The 17,245-nt window shown below is 44.5% G+C and overlaps 1 protein-coding gene across 1 annotated transcript in view; it reads left to right on the plus strand.

The window, feature by feature from the left end:
* Positions 1 to 10,309, plus strand: part of LOC120933437 (venom factor-like) — a 161,180-nt gene extending 150,871 nt beyond the window's left edge. The window contains exons 38-41 of the mRNA XM_040346654.1: positions 3,853 to 3,936; positions 6,452 to 6,535; positions 7,255 to 7,390; positions 10,084 to 10,309. Coding sequence (XP_040202588.1) covers positions 3,853 to 3,936; positions 6,452 to 6,535; positions 7,255 to 7,390; positions 10,084 to 10,225 — 446 coding nt within the window. The 3' untranslated portion in view covers positions 10,226 to 10,309. The remainder of the gene's footprint in view (positions 1 to 3,852; positions 3,937 to 6,451; positions 6,536 to 7,254; positions 7,391 to 10,083) is intronic.
* Positions 10,310 to 17,245: the final 6,936 nt, after the last annotated feature.

Below are 17,245 nucleotides of genomic sequence, written 5' to 3' on the forward strand. Positions count from 1 at the left end.
GAACCTACCTCCCCATGTTGAGGGCATGCAGCCTGGCACGGTTAAGGAGGGGGAGTGCTCGCTCGTCCCCACCCCCTTTCCTGACCGGCCGGGCTTCTGCTCGGACACAGGTCTGGTATGGATTTTGGGGGGACCCCCATGCAGTTTTTTAGGCGTAGGGGTTCCCCTTTAAATCCGCACCAGACCCATGGGCCTGGTATGCTCTTGGAGGGGAACCCATGCCGGTTTTTTTCTTAAAATTTGGCGTGGAGTTCCCCCTCAAGATTCATATCAAACAGTGCCTGATTTTGGCAGGGATACAAGTCAGATCCCCACTCATTGAAAGTCGGACTTCAAGTCCAGGGAGAAGGCGGAACTAAGTAGTATCCTGTTCATTAAAGTCGGATGGATGTAGGACCAATGTAGGATAAATGTAGGACCAATGTAGGATCAGTGTAGGACCAATGTCGCAGAGCAAAGTAGGATGAAAGTCGTGTAGTATAGTGTGAACCCAGCCTTATTTAGATTGCACAAGCACTTTGAAATTTGCTGTGATTGTCTCAAGCTCTCACTAGAAAAAGGATACTGATCAGGGCTCAAGTTCTTCGGGAACGTATGGGAACGGAGTCCCTGCACTTTTTTAACAGCAGGAACGCAGTTCACTTTGCAGGACTAGAGCAGCCGAGAGCAGCTGAGCCAATCCTTCACTAAGCGGCGATGCCCAGCTCGAGTAACTGTCAGGCCGGGTACTCACGAGCAAACACGTACGGTGAAACCGGTCCGTCGGACCGTTTTCACCGTACATGCCTGCCAGAGGGCTTCTGTATGATGGTTGTACTAACCATCGTACAGAAGTCCGCGCGTAAACACTACGCGGGGCGTGTCTGCGTCATCGCCGCGACGATGACACGGCGACGTGGGCGGGCCTGCCATTTAAAGGCTTCCACGCATGCGTCAAAGTCATTCGACGCATGCGAGGGACGGCGGGCGCTCGGACATGTACGGTAGGTCTGTACTGACGACCGTACATGTCCGAGCGGGCAGGATTCCAGCGGACGGTTTTAAAACACGTCCAGGAATATTTGCCCGCTGGGAAAAGGCCCGGCGGGCAAATGTTTGCTGGAATTCGGCCCGCTCGCGCCTACACACGACCGAACATGTATGCTGAAACTGGCCCGCGGACCAGTTTCAGCATACATGTTTGGTCGTGTGTACGGGGCCTCAGGCTGCGTACACGTGGTTGGTCCATCCGATGAGAATGGTCCGACGGACCATTTTCATCGGTTCACCGCTGAAACAGACTGATGGTCTGATGTGCGTACACACCATCGTTTTCAGAACCGATCGGGTCAGAATGCGGTGAAGTAAAACACATGACGTGCTGAAAAAAACGAAGTTCAATGCTTCCAAGCATGCGTCGACTTGATTCTGAGCATGCGTGGGATTTGAACCGATGCTTTTGCTTACTAGCCATCGGTTTTGGCCTATCGGTCAGCCGTCCATCGGTTCGATTTTAAAGCAAGTTCTCTTTTTTTGGATCGAAGGACAACAGACAGATGGGGTGTACACACGGGCAGTTTGGACCGATGTAACTGAACTTCAGTCCGTTTTCATCGGTTTGGTCCAACCGTGTGTACGCGGCCTCAGGGGCAGGCGAACCTTATTAATCCTTTATGTTACTGGTCGCTTCCTGTATATGGATTCATCGGGTAGTGTGCGGGTATTCCGTCACTTCCTCGATACCGCAATGTCTCCTGGGAGCTTTTGTCATTGTTCCCAGGAGACATTGCGGAGATCTGCCGCGAGTTATTGCAGGATTTAGAAAGAACTTGCTTAAAGTTAGTTCTGTCCTGACCTCACTTTTTTTCTACTGAGGATAAAACAATACAGCTTGGTCGAGGCCTCCACAAGGTGTAGTTGGATGATGGAATAACAAAATAATGAGGTCAACCCCGTGCTCCATCCTCCTAATAACCAGCTCAATGTGCAGCGTGCAATACAGTAACATTTGATTGACTTACAATGTCATCCATTCCTCTCCTAGTTTGAATCCTGTTGTGCAGGGAACTATGAGGGACTTATATAAAGACATAATGGTGTTATTAGATGGTTTATATAAAAGCAGACTGAAGTATTATTAAAATATAAATGGGGGGGGGTGAGTGACCATTAGGGTCTTTCCTCCCCTGCCTTGGGGGTTTCTTTTTGGGAGAGCCCCCCACCAAGTATTCATTTGTCAGCTTCAGATGATCATGAAGAGAGGGGTCTTGGCCTTTTGGCTAAGTGGACCTGAGCCAAAAGGCCAAGACTCCCATCAAGAGTCATTAACCCCATGGGGCCAGGGAAGGGTCCTTCTTCAGGAAGGGATACACTAAGTGCAATTTTTTTTTGTGTTTGTTCACATGCACTTTTTTGTATACTTTTTGTAATTCATTTTTGTGCACCACAGGCTTGAAAAATAAAGGATTATTAAAAAATGAAGGTGTGGATGTTTTTAAAACAATACATAACTTAGCTAAGTCAAGGCTATTTAATGTGTTCCTACATCTGTGTTAAGTTGGGTTTTGCATTTTGGGGTTAAAAATATTTTGGGAGCTCAGCTTTGATCTGTTATCTGTATTTTTTCTATATCCATGCAGTTCTGTAACATTGGAGTTGATTTTCTAAAACGGCATGATGCAAAATCTGGTGCAGCTCTGCATAGAAACCAATTAGCTTCCAGGTTTTATTTTCAAAGCTTAACTAAACAAGTTGAAGTTAGAAGATGATTGGCTACCATGCACAGCTACACCAGATTCTGAGTGCTCCTGTTTGAGTAAGTCTCTCCCACTGTGTCCATTGTTCTATACATAAATATGTAGCACTACCCCCGTAGAAACTGCTGGATTAGATTTTGGGTTTTGCACGTTACCTCTAAGTTTGTTGTCCAGGGAAGGAAGTCTATATAAATTGCAATGTCCACACAAGATGTAAAACCTTCAACTGTAGGCTTTATTTTTTGCTGCATAAACTTGTGAAGGAAGTCGAGAGTTTAGAGAGAAGGCGAAGGTTCATGTACAGAATGCACAAAAGTATTCAAAGTTCCAATATTCGCCACTCACTCCTGAGTGGGTATTGCTCACCCGCATAGACCCCTCTCACATGGCCTAGCAGCCGGAATGATGCACGGCCAGTATAGAAACAGTCTCTGCTACAGACCGTCTGAGAACACAGAATGGATAGTCAGGAATCCTCTGTCACAGGATTTAAAGTCCCGAACTTCCTGCCTTACAGCAAAAGAGCCTCTAAGCCAATCCGGCGGACTGTAAGACAATTTGCGTAGTGGATCCCTTTTCCTTAACAAGATCAGCAGGCCTATCCAGAGACATCGGCTTGCCTTGCCTGTCTCCTCCAGGGCAGGTCCTGCCCCAGTTTCCTTTGTTAAGAAGCTTCTTCCACTTGGATGGAGAGCTTGGGATCCCTTGTAGAACCATAGCATAGCTGGGCCTACTCGACAGGAGCACAGCCTCAGACCAACGTGGTCCCGAGACTGAAATCGCACACACCCACCTCACGCCAGGAGGGCCACAAGGGGAAGGACCACGGAAAATGGCGTCTTCCAAGAAGGGTCACTCACAACACTATGGTTTGCCCGAGTTTTAACATGGGCATGAAGTGGTAACGCCACCTAAAGGCAACAAGGGAAAACTTCTACCGCGCACAACCATAGCCAGAACAGAGGCTAATTTAAATAGAATTAACAGAGTCTGAGCCCAACTATTGGCTCAGACACCCCTAAATTTATAATAGCGCCCAACTCGTTGGGAGTCCAGGGCTACACATATATCTTTAAAAAAATACTAACTATAATATCACTTACTTTTTATTTTGCAGAAAATTGCTTCCTGCAGCAACAGTTAGAGGAGGTGGATGCAAATGTTCGATTTACTAAGGCGTGTGAAGTCGGTGTGGACTATGGTAATTCACTTTTATATTATTTAATTTAGCAACTTAACTTAAATGCAAACACTAAAGCTGGCCACACACCTGTAAAGTTTAACTCCAAAAATGAATATTTTGATAACAGTTGTTGGATTTTCTAATGGTTAGTGGGGTTAAATTGACCATAGTGATGAGTAAAGGATGAGCAAAGGATCATGATGGAAAAATTTTCTTAATAAAAACGTGCCGGTTCATACAGGGGCGACTCGTCAAGCGACTTAGACACGTCGCTCCGACTTAGAAAAAGGTTCTTGTACGACTTTGGGGGCGACTCAGGGCCTCTGAAGTCGTCTTGAGATCGCTTTGCCGAGTCGCCCCCAAAGTCGTGCCGCCCCTGTGTGAACCGCTGAAAACAAAAAACACACACAAATTGCATTGCGCATGTTTTAGGCACAAAATAAATCTTTCTAATAAATTTGGGTTTCCTTTGAAATAGCAGGTCTGGTTGAATTCTTAAGGGCTTTTGAATAGGACAGTAAAGCCTTCTCAAAGAACATTTTTGCATGTCTCCTTCCATTCTAAAAATAAGAGAATTATTCCTCATTTCAGGACAGTGGACGGAACCTTTACAATTATTTATTTTCATCCCTCTAGCTATAGATGCACATCCAGAACGCTGGTATAAAATGTATTTATTCTAAACTGCATACAACTATTTCAGGCTATATAGCCATCAACAGTGAAATGTATGGAAACCATGGCTTCTATGGAATAAAACATGGGACCCAACAGGACAGTATAACCCTCTCAGCATAACCTGTCAGGGCTTTTGAATACAATTAGTTGACTTTGATGGAACGAAAGAATGCTCTAATTTTCAGAATTTCTGTAGGAAAGTCCAAATGAAATTCTACTGGTGTATGGCCAGCTCAACATTATGGACCAATTGTAAAATGCTACTGTCATTCTATTACAGTACTTCTCTGTGCCTTGGGGGGTTTACACAGGAGTCACCAGAACAGGAAATTAAGAGAAATCTCCCCAACAGGAGTACAAACAGTCAGGGCCGCTCTCTACCTGCCTGCACACCATGGACTGGGGTGGTGAGGGGACCCATCAATAGACAGAAAATGCCTAGGGATCCTAGAACTCCTGGGATCAATGGCAGTGCTGGGTGGAGGGGAGGGTGTGATCAGTGGCGGTGCTGATTTTTTTTGCCGACCACCAATCTATAAAAGAGTTTCAACATCTGCCACCAATGTAATGGGGATTTACACGGACCACTAATGTAATAGAAGAATTCACAGTAACCACCGATGTAAGGAGGGATTTACAGTGACCACTAATGTAAGGCGGACCTTCACACTGGCCACTAGTGTGAATGAAAGAATTGTACCCCAAGCCCCAATGTAATGAGAGGATTCACACTGACCACCAATGTAACTGAGATATTTAGCCTGCAATCACATTTGTGTGTGTCGAGAACGCATGCAAAATCACTTTCCTGATGCCACAGAAACATGTTGCACTTTAGCAGATACACAGCAGTGCCATTAACCACTAGCCGACCAGCCGACGCAGTTATACGGCGGCAGGTCGGCTCGGCTTCCCCTGGTACCGATGCGCGCACCCGGCGGGCACGATCACCGCCGGGTGTGTTTTTTTGTGTATACACACAGCTCCCGGTCCTGTCAGGGGGAGAAATTACTGTTCGTCTGTTCATACAATGTATGAACAGCGATCGGTCATTTCCCCTAGTCAGTCCCACCCCCCTTCAGTTAGAACACACCTAGAGAACATAATTAACCCCTTCCTCACCTCCTAGTGTTAACCCCTTCCCTGCTAGTGACATTTTTATAGTAATCAATGCATTTTTATAGCACTGATCGCTATAAAAATGCCAATCATCCCAAAAATGTGTCAAAAGTGTCCGCCATAAGGTCGCAGCACCGATAAAAATGGCTGATCGCCGCCATTACTAGTAAAAAAAAAAAATGAATAAAAATGCCATAAAACTATCCCCAATTTTGTAGACGCTATAACTTTTGCGCAAACCAATCAATAAACGCTTATTGCAATTTTTTTTTACGAAAAATATGTAGAAGAATACGTATCGCCCTAATCTGAGGAAATTTTTTTTTTTTTATACATTTTTTGGGGATATTTATTATAGCAAAAAGTAAAAAATATTCATTTTGTTCAAAACTGTCGCTCTATTTTTGTTTATAGCGCAAAAAATAAAAACCGCAGAGGTGATCAAATACCACCAAAAGAAAGCTCTGTTTGTGGGGAAAAAAGGACGCCAATTTTGTTTGGAAGCCACGAAGCACGACCGTGCAATTGTCAGTTAAAGTGGCGCAGTGCCGAATCGCAAAAAGTGGCCCGGTCAATAACACCCTTACGCAAAGTGTTAGGGACTTTCTTCCGCATTTCTAGTGAAATAGATGGAAGGGCACATACAAGGGATAGTATAACTTCAGTTACCCAGTAGAATATCAAATGTATCAAAATGTTGTGTAAAATACTTTAAATCTCAATTTTTTTGTGTTAGTATACAGGACAACGCTCAGCCAAATCAAGGAGGAAGACAACTACTTTACCTATGTGATGACCATTACACTTGTCATTAAACCAGGTAATGAAGGAAATAAGAACTTCTGTACATACTGTTCATAAAGTAATAGTTGTAGTCTCAGACCTTAGACTACAATAGCCACATAGTGGATGCGATTGATGTACCCAAGGACTAGTTTTAAAGAAAAATTTAGGTAAATGTAAAATGTAAGGCCCCTTTCACTTGGGCACTGTCAGGCAGCCGAAGCAGGAGGTTGAGGAACGCTTTAAACACATCTCAACCACTGTCGATGGGCACTGGACAGACCCATACACATAGTCATTGGAAAGTGGCCTAACTGAATACAACCTTTACAGTCGTTTTTGTACTGCTGCTTCTCAGTGTTGCTGGTCTTGCAGTTTCTTTGCAGCCACTTCCTGTCCATATGCACTCGCTCCTGTAGCAATGGCTACATAGCGATTCTTAGAGCAAACTTCATAAAGGTGACAATAGTGGATCATGCCTGCGCAACAACTCAAAGTTTCCATCAGAACCCCATTTGACTGGTTGACAACACAGAGTCCAAGTTGAATATACCAGGAAGTGCCTGAGCATGGCAGGATCACTGGTTATTATTTTAGTAAATACTGCAGATTCGAAAATATAGAAAATACTTTTAAAATGATCCTAACATGGTAAAACTTTTATGAGATGTAAGTGGTAAAGGTTTGCTTAGCTTATGGTTGTGTCCATGGACTAGGACTATACTTTTCATATGTATGTATTTTTTCTATCACCAGGAACGGATGTGGTAGAGAAAGATGATAAACGCAATTTTATCAGCCATGCAAAGTGCCGTAAAGCTCTAAATCTGGTGGTGGGCCAAGATTATGTGGTGTGGGGAGTTGCCAAAGATCTGTGGAACCTGGGCTCTGGGTAAGTGACAGGAAAGCTATATTGAATCACATATATATCTTATTTAAAGTGTATGCCAAGCTAAAACTTATTTTTATAGTATTGGATGTAAAGATTAGAACCCCTGTTAATCAAAAAAGCAATTTAACAGTGCCGGAGAAGACTAGAACCCCTGCCAATATTTTGTTTTATGTTTTGTGAGGAAAGAAAAAGACACAATGGGGTCCTTTTAAAAAAATGAAAATGAATGTCTTACACATTTGTGCACACTGGACAAATGTCCCACATAGTTTCTGTAAAATATTAATAGTAAACAAGTTGTAGGAGCCCAAAACCTCCATCTGATGTCAGCATACAACTCAACAGTAATAACCCAGTGCAGTTTAATACAACAGAAAATTACATAAAAGTGGGTCAGAACACACATTTTGGCCACTAGATGGAGCAGATGATCATTCAGTAAATATTCTATTACTGAAATTACAGGGAGCATTCATCCAGCCTGCATGAATGTGTATGACATTTGTCCAGCTATACCACGTACACGCGATCGGACATTCCGACAACAAACATTCGATGTGAGCTTGTTGTCGGAAAATCTGACCGTGTGTATACTCCATTGGACATTTGCTATCAGACTTTCCGACAACAGGTGTTTGAGAGCTGGTTCTCAAATTTTCCGACAACAAAAGTTTTTGTCGTGAAGTCCGACCGTGTATACACAATTCAATGCACAAAAATCCTATGAATGCTCGGAATCAATTTGGAGCATGCTTGGAATCATTGAACTTAATTTTTCTCGGCTCGTCAAAGTGTTGTACTTCACCACGTTCTTGACATTACGAATTTCCGACAACATTTGTGTGACCGTGTGTATGCAAGGTCACAGGAAAAAATCCACGGTTTTGATGTCGGAATGTCCGATCATGTGTACGCGGCATTAGTGTTTTTTTAGAAATAGACCCCATTATCTCCAGAAGTTATTCTCACATCAAACTATTTCTGGGGGGTTCAATGGACCCCTCTTTATTAGACCTTGGTGAATGTTGAAGGAGAGAAACAAATGCTGGACTTGATTAATGTGAAATGATTTAAAAATTTGAGTTTTGAGACACATGGTGGGCTAGTGTTCCATCATTGGTATTATTTGGAGGAATAGTACACCCTTCATTGGTATTAGCAGGAGGAATAGTGACCCATCATTGGTATTACTGAGAGGAATAGTGGCCCATCATTGGTGTCAATTGGAGGTTTACTGCCCCATCATTTGCATTACTGAAAGAAATAGTGCCCCATCATTTGCATTACTGGGAGGAATAGTGCCCCATCATTGGTGTCAGTGGGAGGAATAGTGCCCCATCCTTGGCATTTGTGGGAGGAATAGTGCTCCGTGATTGGTACCAGTGGAAGGAATAGCACCACATCATTGGTATTAGTAGAAGGAATAGTGCCCTTATCACTGGTATTAGTTGGAGCAATAGTGACCCATCATTTGTATTGGTGGGAGAAACAGTGCTCCATCATTGATGTCAGTGAGTGAGTGAGTAACTTGTATAGCGCAACAAATGCGAACTAAATCGCCTCAAGGCGCTTAGCATCCAGTGTCGTACTGGTCCTTCAGAAGAGGTGGGTCTTTAGTTTTTTCCTAAAAGCCAGATGGTTTTCTTCCAAGCGGATGGTAGTGGGTAAAGCATTCCAGAGCCATGGTCCTTGGACTGCAAATCTACGTTCTCCCTTAGATTTGTAGCGTGATTTAGGGATTTGGAGAAGGTTTTGGTTGGTTGACCGGAGCACGCGCTTGGTGACATAGGGGTTTTATTTTCTCACTTAAGTATTGAGGAGCATTACCCTGTGTAAATTTGTGCGTGAGGCAGAGTGTCTTTAATGTCACCCGGTCCTGTACGGGCAGCCAGTGGAGGGACCTCAAGACCGGGGAGATTGGTTCCCACGGCTTTTTACCTGTTACCAGTCTGGCTGCCGTGTTCTGGACGACTTGTAGACGTGAAATCTGGTATTTCGGTAGTCCTAAGTAGAGGGAGTTTGCGTAGTCTAGTCGTGAGTTGATGATAGTTCCAACCACTACTGCTGTGTCCTTAGGAGGAATAGTTCCCCATCATTGGTGTCAGTGGGAGGAATACTACCCTGTACCAGTGGGAGGAACATTGCCCCGAGGGCTAGATAAAGGCAAGCAAAGGGACACTAGTTTGGAGACCAATGAATTAGAGAATTCTCATTAGTGATTGTTAAAAGACAAACACCTATTTCTTTGGGTATCCAAAAAAGTCTTTGTTATATTAGAACTAAAAGGGAAAACTTTGTATTGATTATGGATATATTAAGGGAGGGTTATAACTAACCCCTGTGATGTTTTTCTTTTTTGCCAACTGTGTACCATTGGGGATATTTCTCTTCACGTCTTGTCCCATAGCCAAAACAATAAGTGAGAGGACATTCCAGGTTGTCACCAGGGTCATGAAACCAGTGTCCCATTGGAAGATTTTCTCTCTATTCCTGTTCTGGTGACAACTCAAAGTTTAGGAATTTATTTTACTTTTGATGATAAAGGTAAGCAGGACACATAGAGAGGGTGAATCCACATGGACAAAGACAGCAATAAAATCCTGACAGATGTTTTAATGCCTTTCCACTCTATCCAAGAAAAAAAAATTGCTTTCAAAAATACTTTAGGTTTGACCTCAATTGTCTCCCCTCAGGTTCTCCTACATGGTGACCAAGGACACTTGGATGGAGATGTGGCCAACTGATAGGCAGTGTCAGGATGCCGAGCATGAACAGCTGTGTGAAGAACTTACCAACTTCTCGGAGGAGCTGCAATTGCAAGGCTGTCGTAATTAAACCACACTTCACCAAAGTTCATCTATATCCATTGTATAAATACACTGATTTACTACAACAATAAACGGGGTTCCTTGTTCCACAGTTTGTGTCTGGGAGAGTTTTTGTTGGTGTCATATGGTCAGATATAAGCAAATATTTCTGTAAATCATTATAGAGGCCACATTGGGAAGAACATGTTGCATTGCTGATCCAACTGCGTGAACAGAAGGGACCAATGATCAATTCAAGAGCAGACACCAGCAATGCCACCATATAGTCATTGAATTCCACACAGTTGCCCAGGAGGAAAAACTGCAGTTCATATTGGAATTATAACAACCAGTCTCAGGCCTGATGAAGGAGGCTTGTTTGGCTCCCGAAATGCCTTGGATACTTTCTGACCACTGAGCGTGACTTTACTGTCAAGACTAAAGGGTATATGGACTTTTGAATTGATTGTTTTGTGTTTGGTCCCTTCTGTTCATGCAAAACTCTTCAAGCAGGATATGTACTATTCCCATGAGACATCCCCCAATATTGTGTTCTCTAAGTGGCTGAGATCCATTTGAGAAGAACCACTACCAATCTTGCAAGATAGCCAAGCTTCAAGTCCAGCACCTCTACTGTATTTGTTTTCACTCTCAGGTTTGGGCAGTACAGTAGATTAATAGCTAGTAGTTAAAACATGCTGGCAGGTTAACTACCAGATCACATGACTAAAATTGGTAAGATAGCACATGGGGCTAATGCTCCTTTGCAGCAGTCTGTGATTGCCTGTGTCCCAAGGGTTGCAGGTTCGATCCCGGCGGTGTCCTCTCTTTCATCCTTCTGAAGTCGGTAAAATGAGTACCATTGAGTTGGGTAATAATGACAACCATTATCAGCGCTTAGACACAGCGGAAATGCTGTAATTGGTGCTATATAAATGTAAACATTATTATTATTATTATTAAGACCCCTTTCACACCGGATTTTCGGCCGCTAGCAGAACGCATTAAGCCCAAAGAAGGAGTTAAAAACTCCCATGTTGCAGTGCTTCCAAAGCGCTTTTCAGGGGCTTCAGAAGCGCTGCCCATTCATTCCAATGGGCAGGGTGTTTTGGGAGCGCTAAATACGCCCCAAAGATGCTGCTTGCAGGACTTTTTGGAACGTCCCTCAAGCCTGTGATGTTTTAAAACCAAGTATAGGCAGACAGCAAAGAGCTTAAACATGAGCCTGATGTGTATTTATTCAGCAGTAAGGATGAGCTCTGGCGTGTTCGCAGAGCCTGCCAGGAAGTCGGCACTGTGCTGCGCTAATCACAGGCAGTGACATTGTCCCGATGCGTGGCTGCAGAGATCGGGAAATGTCTCACTGCCTGTGATGAGCGCAGCACAGTGCCGACTTCCTGGCGGGCTCTGCATGTGGGCTCTGCGAACTTGCCGGAGCTCATCCTTATTCAGCAGCATCCATCTTACAACTACCACAGCTCCCTGCCCCCAGATCACATGACTAAAATTGTTAACTGTTTCCTAACATGCATAAGGAACTAGGCCAACTTGAAGTATATCATAAAGCATACACATCATTACATCTTCCCTCTCAAGTATGAAACATTTAATATGAGACAAAGTCCCTACGTACTTTTGGTTTAATAGCTCAACCATAGCGAGAGAAAGTAAGCGCTGGCTCATCATCCGTAGGATTGGTGTCCAGTTGAGAGTCACTCCCAGCATTATCATATGCTGATACATTTATGATGTCCTCGGTATCCTGATTAGACTCAATGGCCCAGATTCAAGAAGCACTTGCGCCCGCGCAACCATAGTTGCGCGGCGCAAGTGCTTACTTGCTCCGGTGTAACGAGTGCTCCTGATTCAGGAACCTCTTTACACCGAATGCAGCCTAGGATGTGACAAACATAAGCCTCCTTATGCCTTCACATCCCAGGCTGCATTCTTGCGTTGGCCGCTAGGGGGCGCGGCCTTTGTGATCGGCGTGTAGTATGCAAATTGCATACTACCACCGATTCACAAAAGTTGCGCGGGCCCTTCTCACGCAAGGTACAGAGTTTCCGTACGGCGCCTTTAGCATAAGGCTGCTCCTGTTAATAGCAGGCGCAGCCAATGCTAAAGTATAGCTGCGCCTCCCGCTCGCGACGTTCAAATTTCACGTTGTTTACGTAAGTGAACCGTGAATGGCGCTGGACGCCATTCACGTTCACTTACAAGCAAATGACGTCCTTGCGACGTCATTTGCCGCAATGCACGTCGGGAAAGTTTCCCGACGGAGCATGTGCTGTTCGCTCGGCGCGGGAGCGCGCCTAATTTAAATGATTCCCGCCCCCGGCGGGATCATTTACATTAGGCAGCCTTGCGCCCGGCTGCTTAGCATATTGCCCGCGCAATTTACGGAGCAACTGCTCTGTGAATCGCGGGCAAAGCGCAATATTTGCGTGGGCGCAGAGAAAAAAATTTGCTCTTTGCCCACGCAAATATTGCGCGATTCTACTTGAATCTGGGCCAGTATCCGTGTTTAGAACTTCTGTGCCATCATGTGCTTGTTCTTTATCTCCATTGTCATACGGTTCCTTTAATGATGAATCTGCGGCAGTATCTGGACGAAGATGACACCTGTTTCGTCTCAGTTTCTGTCCACACTTGGTCTTGATTATATATGATTTTGGTGAATTGGCTTCATTGATAATTAGAGCAGGTTCCCGTGTATTCTCAGTGACTCTGTCGCACAGCTTGACCAGCAGAGTGTGGACGAAGGGATTTTGTAGATTTATCAAAATAGTTTTTGCCTTTTAATGTTTATGATCCTCTGATCCTGTGGAATAGACTGAGGCTGCAATTTCTGTGGTGCAAAAGGCACTGTGGTCCTCAGTGTTCTACCCATTAGCAGCTGTACAGGTGAGCATAAATCTTTAATACGTGTTGCATGATAGTTTATCAGTCCTATGTACACATCCTGCCCTGATGACTGTGCTTTCAGTATAATGGATTTGGCTATGCCAACATACTTCTCTTCTAGACCATTGGCCTGTGGGTGGTAGGGGCTTGTGGGTTTGTGCCTGATTCCCCATTCACGCAGGAAGCACTGGAACACAGAACACGAGAATTGTGGGCCATTATCGGACACAAGTTCTTCACACACTCCATGTCTTGAAAGTATTGTTTTGAAGGCCCATATGACTGTTGATGCTTTTAAATTTCTCAGCTGTACTAGCTCAAAGTATTTTCTGTAGTAATCTACTACTATCAGGTAATGGCTGTCCTCAAAATGAAAAATATCTGTAGCCAGTCTCTGTCAAGCCCGTGAAGGAGCATTCCGCCAGATTAGGCCAGTAGACCAACTCCTGCGCTTACATATGATGCCCAAATGTCCCTGGAGGATTTGTTCCAGTACTTCTGCCTGCTGTGTCTTAGGAATGAGAATATGGTCACCCATAAATATGATATCCGAATGAAAGTATAGCTCATCTTTCACAGGCCAGAATCCCTATAGTACAGGGCACAGCTTCTTTCGTTTTTCTGGCCAGCCATTGTACATGACACAAGTTAGTTTTTCTAGGAATTTATCCTGTGTGGTGTCTTGTCTTATCTTCTCCAACCATACATCCGATATTGGAATGTCCACTAGTACTGTATGTACCTGTTCTTCCAACTCAGGTTCATCCTGTGCTTCATGTCCTTCTAGAAATACCCTAGACAGGGTATCTGCCATGGGAATTTGCTTTTCCAGGCTTGTACTTTACTGTGAGATCATATTGCTGTAATTTCACAACCATCCGCTGAAGACGTAAAGGTTTCTGTAGGATATACTCTAATGGCTTGTGGTCCGTTTCCACAACTACCGGGTGACCATATATGTACTGGTGAAATTTCTCACATCCATTCACAATAGCCATCATCTCTTTCTCAATTTGGGCATAATTGGCTTGTGTTGGGGTCAGTGCTCATGAAGCATATGCCACAGGGTGTCCTTGTTGAGTCAGTACAGCACCTAACCCAAACTGGGATACATTCATTTGAAGTACAGTGTCAGAGTTTATGTCAAAATATTTCAGTATTGGCCCTGGATGTTTAGTGATTCGTTTTTTCACTTTGTCGAAAGTCTTTTTCATGTTTGCATCCCAACACCAAGCAGCAACCTTCTGTGGCAGTGTACGCAGCGGTGCTATCTGTTGAGCAAGGCCCAGAGAGAATTTGGATAGATAGTTGAAAATGCCTAGTGATGTCTTTAGTAGGGTTGAGCGAACCCGAACTGTAAAGTTCGGGTTCGGTACGGACTTTGGGTTTTTCCCGAACCCGGACCCGAACCCGAATAGTTGGAAAAAGTCCGGGTTCGGAGTTCGGGTTTGTTTTGGCGCGCTGCACGGCAGCCAATCACCATTTGTGTTACTACTGTGACTGGGAACTGATCACAGCCATGCCTACTTATGGCATGGCTGTGATTGGCCAGTGCAGCATGTGACCCATCATGTGACGTGCCTCTATATTAGATAGAGGCACACAGCACTCACTCTGCTTCACTCTAGATAGGGAAAGGCTGCTGGAATCTGCTGCTTAGGGAAAGTCTTAGGTGTATCTGGCTCGTTTTCACTGTATTTCACTTATGTGAGGGAAAGGTTGCTGAATCTGCTCAGGGAAAGTGTTAGGTCTATGCTGTTATACTGCTCCAGAAATATCAAGAAGCACACTTTATTTCTTTGATATCTGCATCATCTTATGGCATCTGGCTCGTTGTCACTGCTTCACTTATGTGAGGGAAAGGTTGCTGAATCATAGGGACAGTTTTAGGTGTATGTTGCTCCAGAAATATCAATAAGCACTCTATTCCTGTGACATCTGCTGTGCTTCATATAGTTTAGGAATTTTGTTCAACTATAGGGGCAGTTTGCAATCTATAGGTGACTCTGAATATTTCAACAGCAGTACACCTGCCACACCACCTGTGCACCTGTGATATACTGTGTTTCGGTCAAGTACATAGTCAGGGAGAGTTTCCTGAAATATTTGTTCTATGGTGGCAGTCAGCACTCTATAGGTGACTGAGTATTTCAACAGCACTACACCTGCCACACCACCTGTGCACCTGTGATATACTGTGTTTCTGTCAAGTACATAGTCAGGGAGAGTTTCCTGAAATATTTTTTCTATGGTGGCAGTCAGCACTCTATAGGTGACTGAGTATTTCAACAGCACTACACCTGCCACACCACCTGTGCACCTGTGATATACTGTGTTTCTGTCAAGTACATAGTCAGGGAGAGTTTCCTGAAATATTTTTTCTATGGTGGCAGTCAGCACTCTATAGGTGACTGAGTATTTCAACAGCACTACGCCTGCCACACCACCTGTGCACCTGTGATATACTGTATTTCTGTCAAGTACATAGTCAGGGAGAGTTTCCTGAAATATTTTTCCTATGGGGGCAGTCAGCAATCTATAGGTGACTCTGTATATTTCAACAGCACTGCACCTGTCCCCTGTGATATACTGTCTGTGCAGTACATTGTTTAGGGCTGGGTTCCTGCTTCTTGCTATAGTTGGAGAAATATATAGGTGAATCTCTGCCTATTTCACCAGCTTACACTTTTTTGTATTTATTTTTTTTCAAAATTAGGGCAAGACCCTAAATTTGAGAAATATATAGGTGAATCTCTGCCCATTTCACCAGCACTCCACCTTTCCCCTGTGATATACTGTCTGTGCAGTACATTGTTTAGTGCTGGCTTCCTGCTTATTGCTATAGCTAGAGAAATATATAGGTGAATCTCTGCCTATTTCACCAGCTTACACTTTTTTGTATTTAACATTTTTCAAAATTAGGGCAAGACCCTAAATTTGAGAAATATATAGGTGAATCTCTGCCCATTTCACCAGCACTCTACCTTTCCCCTGTGATATACTGTCTGTGCAGTACATTGTTTAGTGCTGGCTTCCTGCTTATTGCTATAGCTAGAGAAATATATAGGTGAATCTCTGCCTATTTCACCAGCTTACACTATTTTTGTATTTAAAATTTCTCAAAATTTGGGCAAGACCCTAAATTTGAGAAATATGAGGAAAACGTCAAATAAGGGACGTGGCCGCGGTCGTGGTGCTGCTGGTGGAGCTCCTGTTACAGGGAGAGGACGTGGTCGATCTGTGCCAGCTACAAGCACAAGTGAAACACCTTTCTCAGGTGCGAGTAGCCGACAGAGCCTGCAGCGGTATTTGGTCGGGCCTAATCCAGCTCTACGAATGTTGAGGCCAGGAGCAGAACAGGCGGTAGTAGATTGGGTTGCTGACAGTGCCTCCAGTTCCTTCACATTGTTTTCCAACCAGTCTTGTGCTGAAAGCTCAGAGTTGGCGCCTGCAGCCGATGTCCACCATCAGTCTTTCACCTCACCCCCTTGCAGATCAGCCAAGCAGTCTGAGCCCCAAAGCATGCAGCAGTCTCTTCTTCTTTTTGATGAGTCTGTTAGCATGTGTTCCCAGGGCCATCCACCTAGACCAGCCCCAGAAGGGGAAGAGATTGAGTGCACCAATGCCCAACCACTTATATTTCAGGATGAGTTCATGGGGGGACCATCACAGCACGTCTTGCATGATGATGATGATGGTGCTTTTGCAATTGTGCAGACCGACAAGGAGGGCAGTGGTGAAGACTGGGTGGAAGATGATGTGGAGGATGATGAGGTCCTCGACCCGACATGGAATCAACCTCATGCAGGTGACCCATGTAGTTCGGAGGAAGAGGCAGTGGTCGCACAGAGCCACCAGCACAGCAGAAGAGGGAGCAGGGTGCCAAAGCAGAGCGTCCGTCCCCTAGACAGTACGCCTGCTACTGCCCAACGCAGCAAGGGACCGAGCACACCAAAGCCAGGTCCAAGGAGTTCCCTAGCGTGGCAGTTCTTCACACAATGTGCTGATGACAAGACACGCGTGGTTTGCACGTTGTGCAATCAGAGCCTGAAGCGAGGCATAAACGTTCTCAACCTGAGCACAACCTGCATGACCAGGCATCTAAGTGCAAAGCACGAGCTGCAGTGGAGTAGACACCGCAAAA

This window comes from Rana temporaria, chromosome 3 (genome assembly GCF_905171775.1).
Source record: "Rana temporaria chromosome 3, aRanTem1.1, whole genome shotgun sequence".
NCBI classification, from domain to species: domain Eukaryota; kingdom Metazoa; phylum Chordata; class Amphibia; order Anura; family Ranidae; genus Rana; species Rana temporaria.